The 14,243-nt window shown below is 49.1% G+C and overlaps 1 protein-coding gene across 4 annotated transcripts in view; it reads left to right on the forward strand.

Moving 5' to 3' along the window:
• Positions 1-14,243, forward strand: part of NCAM1 (neural cell adhesion molecule 1) — a 327,998-nt gene that overhangs the window by 283,411 nt on the left and 30,344 nt on the right. For all 4 annotated transcript variants that reach the window (XM_060105673.1, XM_060105674.1, XM_060105675.1 and 1 more), the window contains exons 9-13: positions 3,249-3,399; positions 3,730-3,914; positions 4,266-4,362; positions 4,671-4,841; positions 6,464-6,595. In XM_060105673.1, the coding sequence (XP_059961656.1) occupies positions 3,249-3,399; positions 3,730-3,914; positions 4,266-4,362; positions 4,671-4,841; positions 6,464-6,595 (736 nt within the window). The remainder of the gene's footprint in view (positions 1-3,248; positions 3,400-3,729; positions 3,915-4,265; positions 4,363-4,670; positions 4,842-6,463; positions 6,596-14,243) is intronic.

Consider the following 14,243-nt stretch of genomic DNA (forward strand, 5'->3'; position numbering starts at 1 on the left):
TCATGCCTTCAGGTCATAGCTATAAATATTTAATGCTGTTTAATATTTAAAAGGTGACTGCCTGTCCCCAGGCACTGATGCTAGTTTCTGCACCCTGCCGTCATCAGATCTAATTCATTATAAGCTCTCTTTGTATCATTCCTTCCTCCACGTCGTAAGGACTGTAGTTAGGTGCATCCCCTCGCTAAAACACTTGCCTCCTGTAAACACTCCCCAGGAGTGCTGTCACAGACTGGGTGTTTTTATTGCCCAAAAGTCATGGGCTCGTTGGGATTGGGGAAGGGAGAAAAGAAGGGTTAATTATCAGCCACTCCCCCTCTCATTCTGCTTGGCCTTGCGCATCTCCCCCATCACTCAGATTTAGACGGGGCCAGATGAGGAGCTGAGATTTATCAGGGAGCATTAAGGAGATGTTGAGAGAATTGTTATTATTAGTGGAAGTAATTGGTTTACTCCCAGGAAAGCAGACACCTCACTCCATTTTGCAGACGTGTCCTTATCTTAAGTTATCTCGCTCTGGACATAATTGACTTTCAAGTGAGTTCTGCCCCCTGGGGCTCAGAAGTTCCGTTCCCTCCTATTTGTCTCAGTCAGGAATGAAGACCATGAGTCCAGATGAGTTCAAAAGAAGGCTTGGGTCATGGCTGATTTCATTCTGTAAGTTCTGGAAAGCCTTAGGACTTTTCCCTGCAAGAAGAGAGACAAAAATGTTTTGATGAGAAGAGCAATTATAATTGCCCTTCGTACGTTTTTGCAAAACAGGGTCTTCTTGCCATAGTGATCTTTTCATTCATGCCCAGGGTTTATCTGCTTCCTCCTCGAGTCTGGACCATCAGCATGACGTGTGGTCTGGATGGCTTGGAGGTGGTGCTCTCTGACTTTGTCCTGGTGCCAGAGTAAATCATTTCAGAGGGAGATAGTCCAATCACACTGGAGTCTGTCTGCGTCCCCTCGGAGGGAGAACTGGGCATCTGGCAAATAATTCCATCATCAATCCTGTTTTGAGCCACCACAAAATAAAATTCTCTATGGAAGGCTGCCTACTGCTCTGCTGACATCATTAAATGAGAAAATTTTCCAGAGAGAAATTTAGACAAGGAGACCAGAGAGAAGGGGGAAAAAAAGTAAGGCTGTCAATGCAACCATTGCCTGAGCTTCTCTTTGACCATTTTCTAGATTAGTCTGAGTAAACACTGCTCATGCCCCCCTTTGTGGTTACTTGTTAATGTCCTTCTCTTACCTACACAACTTTCTTTGCATCTTTTGCTGTTGTATCCTTCCTTATGGAAAAGTTCTCTTGACTTCGGAAAGATTCTGATCAGTTTTCCGTGTTTGTGGTGGCAGCCCCAGGACAAATCCTGGGTGTGTGACAAAAAATTACAGTTCAGTCGCTGGCTGGCATCACTGTTGGCTGAACCTGTGATCTCACTGAGATAACCAGAAAGGCCGGGGTGAACCATGAATCCCCTCTGCCTTCATTCTGCTGTCTTGAGAATATAGGAATGACAAGCAGGTCAGGTCAGCTCTCAGAGATACTTGCAGTGTTGACCTCACACTCCTGAAGCCACAAGTTTAGGTGATGCTTCAAGATTGTGTTTGGCGCATGACTGTAGACCTTTTTTTTTTTTTTTTTGCGGTACACGGGCCTCTCACTGCTGTGGCCTCTCCCGTTGAGGAGCACAGGCCCTGGACGCACAGGCTCAGCGGCCATGGCTCACGGGCCCAGCCGCTCTGCGGCATGTGGGATCTTCCTGGACCGGGGCACGAACCCGTGTCCCCTGCATCAGCAGGCAGACTCTCAACCACTGCGCCACCAGGGAAGGCCGACTGTAGACTTTTGAGATAAGTGCTCCACACCTGCCTGTGTCAACTCCCATTCATCCTCTGGGGTGCAGCTTCTCAACCCATCAGCTTCACAGCTTTCCAGGCCTTGTGGAGGCTGAGAGCCAAGGCATCTGGGCATTCCTGTCAGAGAGGGGTAGCCCTCGCTGCAGTAGGTAGTGATGGTTTTGCTTGGCTCTTCTGCCTGTTTGCTGGCAGTTGTGTTCTGGCTTCTGGATGTGAATGTGATGGGACTTAAATAATTGAAACAGATTAGCTCTACCAATGATGGGACTTTTTGTGGTAGATCTGAGGCTTCTGTCAAGGCCAATGGTGTCTTGCTTTTGAGCTCCCCAAACTGGCTGCCATATGATATTTCAATGCTGGGTTTTGGGCTTCCAAACCAGCAGCTAAAAAGAACCTGAAGGCAGGTATTCTTTAGTTCTTTAAAGACCCAGCCTCATGGGATGATGGGCAATATGCATAGCACTCACCTGTCTATCTCTATGGAATATGGCTCACTGGACTTAAAAAGCATGGCCCAGCCTACGAGGAGCTAGACTCCTTCTTCAGATTGCCAGCTTTCTTGAGGGTCTGAACTCAGACCGCATGCCTAGACTCTTCCTAGGCCAGCAACCAGTTTACTTAAGAGTGTCAAGGGGGGAAACCCCTTGGAAATATTTCAGTGCCCATTGCCCAGGGCTCATATGCTTATTCCCTGTTTGACCAACTCTTGTAATTCCAGAGACTCAGGAAGACAATTCTAGGGTCAAGGGCTAGAATATGGTGACTGTAGTGTCCAGGATCCCAAATCTGCCTGGGATTCTCTGTATCACTCTTCCGGGAGAGGGGACCCAGTTCCCCTCACTTCCAGCTCAACAGCTCCTAAGCTCCAGATTGTTGGACTTTTTTCAATGAAATTATTTTACTTTTAAGCATCCAGGAAAGTAAGACATCTGCAGAAATATGGATTTCTGGTATAATTTCTTTTATTCAGATTTCTCATTATGCGTGCATGCACCAAGGAACAGGCAGATGGGCAGGGGGCTAGAAGGAAAGGACGGGAGCGCAGGCTTTCCAGAATCTCACGAGGCAGGACTGTTGCAGCTGCAACGCCTGCCGGCCAGACTTTGGCTTCCATTTTAGATGTGCCAACCAAATCATCTTGGGGGCCTTGGTTGTCCTTCTCAAGCCAATCTTGGCACATGGGCTAGGCTGCTCGGGTAAACTGAGTCCCATTTTCTGTTTGGGATGCACCCAAGTTCCCATAGTGCTCTCCGGAGCCTCCTTGCAAGTCGGTACCTAAAGCGAGACTCAGACATTGGCCCAGAGAGCAGAGAGCTGTGAGGCTGGTCGCAGACAGTGATGGCCCAGTCTCCCGGCCCCACCCAGCCCCGGGCCTGACGCTGTCCCTCCCCTCCTGGCAGACCCTGGACGGGCACATGGTGGTGCGCAGCCATGCCCGCGTGTCGTCCCTGACCCTGAAGAGCATCCAGTACACAGACGCTGGGGAGTATATCTGCACCGCCAGCAACACCATCGGCCAGGACTCCCAGTCCGTGTACCTCGAAGTGCAATGTGAGGAAAACGGTGGGAAGATAGGGGGCAGGGAGGGCCGTGCAGGGTCAGGATGGCAGAGGGAAACAGCTGCCAGGGCCCGGCCCATGGTGGTTGGCCCCTGGCCATTTCAAAGCTGTGTCCCCAAGGCACCCGTTCACGCCATCCCCCGGCTTCTTACAAGTCTGCGTGTCTCCCTGTGCAGCTCATGGGAAGTGACCCTGATCTCTGCTGTCCCCCAGGACCAGCTCGGTCTCAAGGCGTGACCAGCTTCCTGGTGCCAGGAGATGGAGTGGGGGGAGGGGTCGCGATGGTGGCAGTCTTTCTGAGAGCTGTTGTCCCTCTTTGCAGATGCCCCCAAGCTTCAGGGCCCTGTGGCTGTGTACACTTGGGAGGGCAACCAGGTGAACATCACCTGCGAGGTGTTTGCCTACCCCGGGGCCACAATCTCGTGGTTCCGAGATGGTCAGCTGCTGCCAAGCTCCAACTACAGCAACATCAAGATCTACAACACCCCATCCGCCAGCTACCTGGAGGTGAGACATGGGGGCAGCGGGCGGGGTGGAGGAGACACCGCTTGAGAATGGGCAGGCTGCTAGATACAGCTGACATCTTCTCACTTGCTTCTCTGATACGTCCTGAGCAGGGGAGCCACTGGCTGAGGAAGAAAGTGAGCCTTGGCCCTCTTTCTCTCCCCGCAGCTAGATTGGGGCCTGGGAGGTAGAGTGTACCTCTCCCATGATCCCCTTTTCTGTTCTCTCTGGGTTAAGGCTGGGCTGCAGCTTTACTGATTCTATTCTCTACTAATTTGAGTTCAGTAAATAAGGATCTGAGGTGGGGGCCATTCCATGGGACGCTCGTAACTCAAGAGCTCCTTCTTTCTAAAGGTGACCCCGGACTCTGAAAATGATTTTGGAAACTATAACTGTACCGCAGTGAACCGCATCGGACAGGAGTCTTTGGAATTCATCCTTGTCCAAGCAGGTGAGCATCCCTTATGGCTGCACCACCCTCACCCTTGCCGGCCCTTTTCGTGACCTTCTGTGAGGACAGTAGCGTGGGAAGAAGAGGGGGTGAGGGTCAGGAGGCTGGGAGCTCTGGGGGCTTTGAGGATCTGGACATGGGACACATTGGGAAAGAATTGCATGATGAGGTGGACCAGGGGGAGACAGGATATAGGCGACAAGATTCCCAAGAGTTGAAGGAAATGAGAGAGATGTGTTTCATGATTGGGAGTTACCTCCTGGGCCAAATCAGGCTCACCTGAGTCTCCATATATGTCCTTTCCACAGACACCCCATCATCACCATCCATCGACCAGGTGGAACCATATTCTAGCACAGCACAGGTACAATTTGATGAGCCAGAGGCCACAGGCGGGGTGCCCATCCTCAAATACAAGGCTGAGTGGAGAGCCATAGACGAGGAAGTGTGGCATTCCAAGTGGTATGATGCCAAAGAAGGTAAGTTGCAGGGTCCCGGTTTACTTTAGAATGATGGCTCTGGGCACATGCTCACCCCTTGCGTTCACCAGATGCTGGCACCCTGACTGCCCATTTGGGTAGGGTGCACACCACTCCCCAATACTGAGAGAGGCCAGGTGCCACCACCTGCCGTCCTGTTGCTGTTCCTATGCTGCAACACCATCACCGGCCCCCAGACTTAGGGTGTGGTCACATCTTATGTAAGTTATTGGTCTTCTGCCCCCTGGTACTTCAGAACCTGGTTCTCCTGGCCGTGCCAGGATAGATGAGGCCAGCTTAGCCACATGCAAGCGGAAGCCCTGCTTAGGTGCTGAGCACAACCAGAGGAGTCCAGTCCACCCCTGCTCTGCATATTTGGGTTCCATGTGCTTCAGGTTCTCTGCTCTCACCCATCCAGTCCTGCTTGGGTCTATTCAGGGACTGCCCTGTAATCAACCAAATAAGCAGAGCCAGCAAGACAGGTCTGCTCTGAAGTCAATCCTATGATATATTTCCAAACCACACATTTGAAAACTAACCCTTGGATGACTGCAATTTGAAGTCTCTGAGCTTGGATCATCTTTCCCTGAGGACTGAATATATTTATGTCTAGCTCTCCCTTTGGGGTATAATTGGAATAACTCAGTGAAGTAGGTTTTGTTTCTGTAGAAATTTTTAATCCTGGAAATAAGGGTAGAATTGGGAATGGGCTAGGACACGGTGTCATAGCAATTCAGAGACATCTTCCAACCCAGTTTTACTGAGCATTCATCCTGCCAGGAAGCTCCTATCATTCCTTCAGCTTTCGGGAGGGCTGGGAGGACTTTCTGGGTAATCAGGATTAGAGCTAGAAGAAAATGATCCTTTACCTTCCTGACTTCCGCCCTGAAACCTCATACGAAATCTGTGGCCTTTTTTTTTTTCTAGTTAACTTTTTTATTGTGGTAAAATATATTTAACATAAAATGTATTATTTTAACCATTTTTAAGTGTACAGTTCGGTGGCATTAAATACATTTACGTTGTTGTGCAACCATCACCACTGTCCATCTCCAGAACTTTTTCATCATCCTAAGCTCAATACCCATTAAACAATAACTCCCCATTCCCTACTTCCCCCAGCCCCTGGAAACCACCATTCTACTTTCTATATAGTTGACTAGTAATAGTCTCTGTATAGTTGACTCTTCTAGGTACTTCATGTAAGTGGAATAATACAGCATGTGTCCTTTTATGTCTGGCTTATTTCACTTAGCAAAGTGTCCTCAAGGTTCATCCATGTAGTGTGTGTCAGAATGTCATTCCTTTTTAAAGCTAGATAATATTCCATTATATGTATCGACCGCATTCTGTTTATCCATTCATCTGTCAGCAGACACTTGGGTTGTTTCCACATTTTGGCTGTTGTGAACAATGCTGCTGTGAATATGAGTGTACAAATACCTATTCCAGTCCTTGCTTTCAGTTCTTTTGCACATATATCCACAAGTGGAATTGCTGGATCAAATGATAATGCTATGTTTCATTTTGGGGAGACCTGCCCTGCTGTTTTCCATAGCAGCTACACCACTTCACCAACAGGCTTTTCCTCCTTTGTGATCCTTTTCGTATTTTCATGACAGCCAGCATGGAGGGCATCGTCACCATCGTGGGCCTAAAGCCCGAGACAATGTACGCGGTCCGGCTGGCGGCCCTCAATGGCAAGGGTCTGGGCGAGATCAGCGCAGCCTCCGAGTTCAAGACGCAGCCAGTCCGTAAGTAAAGCCAGCTGCCCAGACTCTTCCCCTTGGGGGCAGGGGGAGCTGTGAGCGGGCCCATCCATTGTTCAGATGACAGCTTTTTGTCTTTCAGACCCCTCTGCTCACGGTGGTCCCACCTCCTAGTTCTCTCACCCTCGGTGATGGCTGATACCCAGTCCCTTTGTCCTCACTTTCTTTTTTTTTTTTTTTTTTTTTTTGCGGTACACGGGCCTCTCACTGCTGTGGTCTCTCCCATTGCGGAGCACAGGCTCCGGACGCGCAGGCTCAGAGGCCCAGCCGCTCCGCGGCATGTGGGATCTTCCCAGACCGGGACACAAACCCGCGTCCCCGCATCGGCAGGAGGACTCTCAACCACTGTGCCACCAGGGAAGCCCCTGTCCTCACTTTCTTGAAGGGCTTGGTGACACCATCATAGCAGCTGGTCCAGCTTGTTAGAATAACAGCCAGCAAGGAAAACCACTAACACATATTCTTAAAGACAATAGGAAGTATCACGGCAGCGTGGTAAGGAGGGATTTGGGTAGATTTGCTTTTTGTCACCAGGGCCCTAAGCATGCGGTGACCTGAAGGAAGACAGTAAAGGCAGTGACAGTTGACATAATTAGTTGTGGGATTTTTGATGCAGCAGAGATACTCAGTTATAGGAAAACGGAGCCTGCTGTAGGGTATATGAGCAGCAGCAAAACCCCAACAAGGCCAAAGGGAAAAACATGGCCTCTGACGTTCCTGCTCCTCCTCCCTTCCCACACCCAGAGCACAGTCGGGGTCTCCCTGGTCAAGGCCTCTTTCAGGAGTCGCTTCTTCCTGATCCCATTCAGGGTTGCAGCTCTGTTTGTCTCCATCACTCCCTGTTTCCTTAAACCAGGCATGCTGTACTTTTCCCTCCCTTCGCACACATAGCCAGGCTCCGGGTGAGCCGTGGTCTAGTCCTATCCATCCACAGACTGGAGTTCCTGCCCTGGGAGAATGGTGAGTCCATCCGGGTGAAGAAGATGCTGTAGCACAGACTCCCCCAGTGGTCACGGAGCTCCCTGGGCCCTCTCTGACTCCTGGGATTAAAAAGCACACGGGGGAATCCTTTGCTTTCTTCTCTCTGAAGCCGGGGGCCTGGGAAGTGATCCCCTTACCTCTTCCCAGAAGTCGAAAACCTGTCTCATCTTCCTCGTACAGGAATTGCTTCTTTCTGGATTTGAAGTAATTTGGTAATTTTGAGTTTCCAGCTCCATGTGTTCTGCGGATCCTATTCATTTCTTTTACATCTTATTTTTTTTTCTTGGGTCTGTCTCTTGTCTTTTCTTTTCGTCTGTGTTCCATCCATGGGATATGCAGATAGCCCTCTTCCACGTAAGTGCCTCTTCATACCTCATTACCTGTTTCTATAGCGTTAACATCTGCTAGTTCTAGTTTTTAATTTAGTTCTGGTCCCTTTTGTCCCCTAGAGGCTGAAGTAGATGATATCGTCCGGGCCCTAACCACACTGACCTTAGTCTAGTTGTGCTCTTGTTAATGTCCGTAGGTTACTCCAAGAGGCTAACACTCGTCTTGTTTTAGAGCATGCAATTTTTGTGTCTTTTGAAATTGTGTTTATTTATTAATTTCTGTGTGTGACGATTACCCTGTGGCAACATTTTGCTGAGCCAAGCATGGCGGAGGTGTGCAGAGTGTCTCTGAATAACAGGCTATAGCACCGTCTCACCTTTAGCCGGGTTGCCAGAAAAGTGACCACAGCCTCACCAGGCCTCTGTTCAAAATCCCTTCATGGGCACAAGAACCCGGAAGGATTTTCACATTTGCTTTTAGGAGGTGAAAGAACTGAGCTCACTGCCTCTCCCTTTTCTGTCTGGCAGGATGGTAGCTGGAAGGTTCTAGGGAGAATGGGTAGGGGAACCTCGTGCAGCAGCAGCTGCGGTTGTAAAGAGCAGCATGAACTTGGTTCAAGTCGCAGGTACATGCATCCTGCAGGGGAGTTAAACCCCCAGTTCTGGTCAACTCTGTTCTCTAGCACTAGGTTACTTGCAACGTGGATTTCCATGTTTGGGAAAACTGACCAGCTACTTAGTAGGTCTACTGCCAAGAATGCAGAAAGAGGGTGATTCTCCCCAGGAAGGACACCCTAATCGTGTAAGCTGTAAATAGTGGATCTGAGAGCAGGGGTAACAGGAAGCACGCCTGCTGCTCCGGGAACCGAACTGTGGTCTGGTCTCAGCCTGCATAGATGCCCCCCCCCAAACTTTGTATCCACTGAGGCTCAGCTTCTTCCCAGGCTGAGCTCAGAATGGTGGAGGGAAGTCTTAAGCTGCACACTCTCTTAATAAAAAGCTCCTAGCTCCTGAAAGGCACTCAGGGAAGCTTATCTTTTTGAAATTTATTCAGAAATACTGCAGCAACAGCAGAAACTAAGCAGCTCAGTGTAGGTGTTCTGAGATTTCGAGCAAGTGCTAAATCTACTCTCTCAGCAGAGTTGGTTCCTGAATGAACCAGTTCTGGAAGGATTCAGAATCGTGTGTTGGGTGGAGCTGACGGCTAGGACTGACAGCTGTGTGCTCTGGGCTGGCAGCTCAGCTCTGCCCTGAGTGCATTCAGAAGGCACGAGGGCACCTTCCTCCTGGATCTTTGACCTGGTCTTCGGGTGTCCTCTCCTCCGGATTTAGCAGTGAACAAAGGCCAGCTTAGTTATATGACAGAGAGGAAGGCTAGGGTCAGGCCTCCTTCTGAGTGTCTAACCAGTAACGGGGTTTTGGATACTGACTCGGAGGAACTGGGTTTTGAAATTCAAGGGTCATAAGCGGTTTTCATTCACTGCCAGCCCAGCCTTTGTTAGGGTGAGAATTTTTATAGAGAATTTTTTTGTTTGTTTTAAAGCCAACATTCAATTTTTTTAGAAAAGGAGACCTCTAGATTTTATTGTTTGTTGTCTGCCAGTATGAAGATGGATAATTAACCAAGATTCCAAGAAGTCCTTTGGAAAATGGTGGGGTCAGTTCTCTATTCCAAGTCAATCGTGAGTGATACAGCAGCAGGCATTGCTAGTGTCATGAAAGGTCAGTTTTCTCAATCACCTAATAAAGGTATGGTTTAAAGAATTAAAAAGCAAACTTCTTTTAGATAAAGAGAATGTGGCGCAGTTTTAGAGTTGAACGTGCCTTTTTCAAGGGCTTGAGTGGAGTAAGAGAATATTGTGCTCTCACTAAAGGTGGTTCTTATGGACTTTCCTTGCACCCTCATAGCCTTCCTAGAGTTGCTGAAGTGAGGATGTTTGCCCAAGGGGTATCCTGTCATGCCTAGAGCCATCCTGAGAAAAGGTTACAGTTGGAAGGAAGATGCCAATGTTTGCCACTGCCAGAACAAACCCCAGATATTGCTGCTAGAAAATGAGGATAAGTTTTAGGAAGGACCTTCTCTGAGTTCTCACTCCCATTCCTTGAAAGACACAAAGGCTGTCTGAACTTGAACAAGATCAGCCATCCGTTTAGCTGTGGGCTTACACCGACCCCAGGAACCAGGGGTGGTGGTTTCTGAAGCTGGCTTATCTTGCCCACGGACAGTGCATTCCCCTGCTGTGATGTCGGGGTGCAGGTGCACAGCCTGCTCCTGTAGCACTGGAGGTAGGCACTGGGTACACCCTACCTCCAAGGAGGAGACAGTATAGGGTCAGCAGGGGCTGGCACCCGGGACAGAGTCAATGCTGCCGGCCCCTCTGGGTTGGGAGGCGTAGGGGAGAGCCATTCCTCAGCACTTGAAGTTTGTTGAAATGTCCCAATATTAGTGTTGCCCTCATGGTTCCTTCATAGACTACTCCACATTTGGGGCCATGAATATGTCAAAACAGGGATGAGCAGGTGAAACTAGCCAATATCTCAAGGACTCCTGCTTCGGAGCGGCCCGATTTGAAAGCCAGGCTTACCTGTTGGGAGGTCCCTTTGTTTCTGGGAAGGCAAAGGAAGCTGTGGCTTTAGTGGGACAAACGGAATTCCAACCTGGGAAAAAGTCCCTGTTTCATGTATTTTTAGGCCAGGTGTCTGCGTGCTGTCACGAAACTCTTAGGCGGAAAGCTCGCAACCTCTGTTTGCCCTGAGAGGGGCTGCTTCCCTCTCAGAGCTGCTAAAGCCCTAAAGAAATGATGTGACAATTTATCATGACTCTCTCCTCCACGAATGAAGCACACATCTTCAGAATCTCATTGTCTGAATGTTACCTCTTCATTTGCTTCTGTACCGTGAAGCGACATAGACAATTTCTTTCCGGGTATAAAGGTTATAAGTGTGTCTCTACTTTTTAAAAGAGGCATCTTGAGACTTTTTTGCTTTCACAGTTTTGCCCCCTAGATGGCACATGGCAAGTATACGTTAAAGCACTGTAATCTATTGTGGTTAGAGCACACAAAACCCTATCCCTTTGCCAGAATGATATGGGCAATCATGCAAACAATTCAAGCCAATAAATAAATAAATAAAAAGGAAAAAAGGAGAGAGAGGTACACTTTTACCAGAACTAACCAGGCTATCAAGTCATGATGAGTTAGTAGCCTGTCTTGCTCTGATTCCAGTGACATGGTACTCGATGGTTTAATGAGGCCCCCTCCTCTGGAAGGTACGCGAGAGACAAAGCCATGCGTGTCAACGCAATGTTGGAGATACAGTGATGTGTTTCTAAATTTTTATACCGCTCTCAAAGGGGACTATGTTTTGTGATTGCTGATGGCACAACTTCTGAATATTGGCCAATGAAAAACTAAAGATCCATTCAGTGTCCCAAATGTCTCGGATGCACCATTTTAAAGGTTCTCCGTGCAGAAAGTTGGCTAGCATTACCTTGGTGAGTCCTGGCCCCTCGAACATTCCCTTTCTCTCGAGGGCAAGAATACCACTCGATGTTAATTTGCTTGGCCCTCTGTGCACACAGCAGCAGCCAGAGCATCACATTTCATAGGGTTTGGAGGGCAGCAGTGTCTGTCATACCCTCCCGATGCCAAGCCATCCCTCCCTCGCCCAGTCACAAACATTAAGGAGGATAGTTGTTTCTGTTTCATTGGGACCTTGAAATCAGAGAGGGAGGCACACAGGTTCTGCTATAAATACGTGCCATCCACCTAGGTATATGCCTATATATATATACACATGAAGAGGTAGGTAATGGCAAAACCAAAGTGCTTTTCCCCTTTTCTGCTGGTTCACCTTAAGCTGGGGTCCAAGTTCCCTTCCCTCCTGACACCTGATCCTATGGAGACAGCTGGTCCTGCGGCACTGGCTCTCTGTTTTCAGGCAGGGTTGGAGGCCTCTGCAGCTGTTCCTGGCCCAGTCCCTTACCTGAACGGCAGGGCCTGGCAGGCGCACAGGCTCAGGGTTTGAAGTCAGAGAGGCCCTGCTCTCTGCTGGGCCGCCGGCCACCTGTTCTCACGCATGGGGTTCTCCTTCCCACTTAATACTTGCTTCAGCTTCTCTTACTGACACCCCCGGGTTGCCTCTTCCATTTTTCCCTTCAGTATCTGTGTGCCTCGATGATCTTTTTTTTTTTTTTTTTATCTTTTTTTTTCACCTTCATTTTTCTTTCCTCAGCGGCTCCTGCTAGCTCTTCCACCCCTGTTCCATTGTCTCATCCGGATAGTGAGTATCATTTTCTTCATCCATCTCTCTGCAGGTTGCTTGCTCTCTGCCAGCCCCAGTGGGTCTGCCTCACATTACCTCCCTTACCAGGTGATAATTCCACTCTGTTGGTGGAAAGCAGCACCGGGTTTTAGAGAAGCAGATGAGAAGTAGGCACAGGTCCCCTCAGATTCATGGGGGACAGCTCTCCCCACAAGAGGAGGCGAGTGGGAAGCGTGGCTCTGGACAGAAAACCCCGCAGACAGGCTCCCTGAGGCTATGGCAGCCCCAGCCCTGTCCTCGGGATTCATAGTGGGCTGATTATTTGGAGAAGCCAAAGGAGTTTCCCAAGAAAAATGTCTATTCTGCAGGGTCATTAGAAATGTTTGGGTCATTGTGTTTTCACCCTTCATTTTAACTGGCATAGTTGGATGCAGACATTGAAATGAGATAGTGAGGTCTGTAGCTTTTGCTTTCTCCATAAATGCATATATTTCTCGTAAATACTTGCGGGAAAAGAAACAGTGTCTGCTGGCAGATGTGCCTGGCCGTAGGCCCTTAGGCACATTATTGAGCCCTTTACCAGGGAGACTTGTTTTTTCTTCTCTATAAAACACGAGAAGTCATCGTGCCCCCGCCCCCGGCAAATAACAACAAACCTGGCGTTTATCAAGCTGTTTGCCCACCTAGGAGCAGTGCCAGTAAGCCAGCCGTGGTGTCGCCAGTCTCAGGCTTTGTCACCCTGCCTGAGCCTCACTCACTTACCACCTTATTTTATTCGGCTGCCCTGCCCTTTTGTTCCCCTGAGTCCCCGGACGTAGGGAGAGCTCCGGGCCTCCCACTGTCCGGAGTTATGAACCCAGCACTCCAAAGGGAAAGAGCAGAGTGAGACAAGCTGCTGAGCGAGACCCGGGTGTCACGCCAGCATGTGCGCAGAGCAGCAGACAGTGCAGCCGGTGGGGCTGCCCGGCTGACCCTAGCCCCTTGGTGCCTCAGAAGCCCTGCACCTTGGGTGGAGCCTCAGGAGTGATTCAAGCCCCAAGCTCAGAGCCCTGTGTGGCATCTACTTGACTTGGAAGCAAGCCCTCCCACCCCACGCACTGCTTTCCAGGCAGTGGACTGTAGCAGCAGGAATTCAGGTTTGGGGACCAGGTTCAAATACCGCTCCACTAGTCCTGTATGTAACTCCATGACCTTGAATGAGTCACCCCACCTCTCCAAACCTCACACTTCTTATCTCCCAAAGGAAGGATAGATTCTACCTACTCTGTAGGTATTGATGATAATTAAAGATTAAGTATGAAAAACACAGAACACGGTGCCCAGCACGTAGTAGCTGGAATTCATAGTAAGAACAACTGAGAGTTATGTTACTTCTTGCTGCGTGAGAATAATTTGTCAGCAAAATCACTGATGATCTCTTTAAAATACCTACATTCATATTGATAAATCAGGGAAGAAGGAAATGAGAGAATACCTGCTTCACCATCTCTTTTTTCTTTATAATAATGCCTTAATATATACACACACACATAGATATGTGTTTATGAATTTAATTTATCTCCGTTCCCTCTTTCACCTTTCTGTGCCCTTTCCATCCTTCATGTTTCCATAGCAACCTGGCCTCTTCCTGCCCTTACCACCACCAAACCGTCTAGTGAGTACAGAGCTTAGCTGCCCAGGGCCAGACTGCTGCTTGTGGCAGAGCCGACTTCTGGGTCACAGTGCTGTCCCTGGTTCCCCCCCGAGTGCTCAAAGCAACAGTTGTGCATGCACGGAGGCTCCTTGCCTGGTGTGGGACCCTAAGCATGCTGTCTGCCTGGCCAAGAGAGCAGACCCAGTGTCACCAAAAGAACCGGGGTGATTCTTGAAGAAAAACTCTGTGCACAAGGAGACTTTTCCAAATTTACCCACAAGTTAAAAAACCAGAAAATGATTAGAGAAATGCTGAGGAGACAAAAGGAGAGCATCTCGTCCCAGCTTTCATTGTCTCTCCCCCTCCGACACACACACACACACACACAGGCTAAAGTAGCATAGCTAAAAGACTGAGAACAAGG

The sequence above is a fragment of the Mesoplodon densirostris genome, chromosome 7 (genome assembly GCF_025265405.1).
Source record: "Mesoplodon densirostris isolate mMesDen1 chromosome 7, mMesDen1 primary haplotype, whole genome shotgun sequence".
Classification (NCBI taxonomy): Eukaryota; Metazoa; Chordata; class Mammalia; order Artiodactyla; family Ziphiidae; genus Mesoplodon; species Mesoplodon densirostris.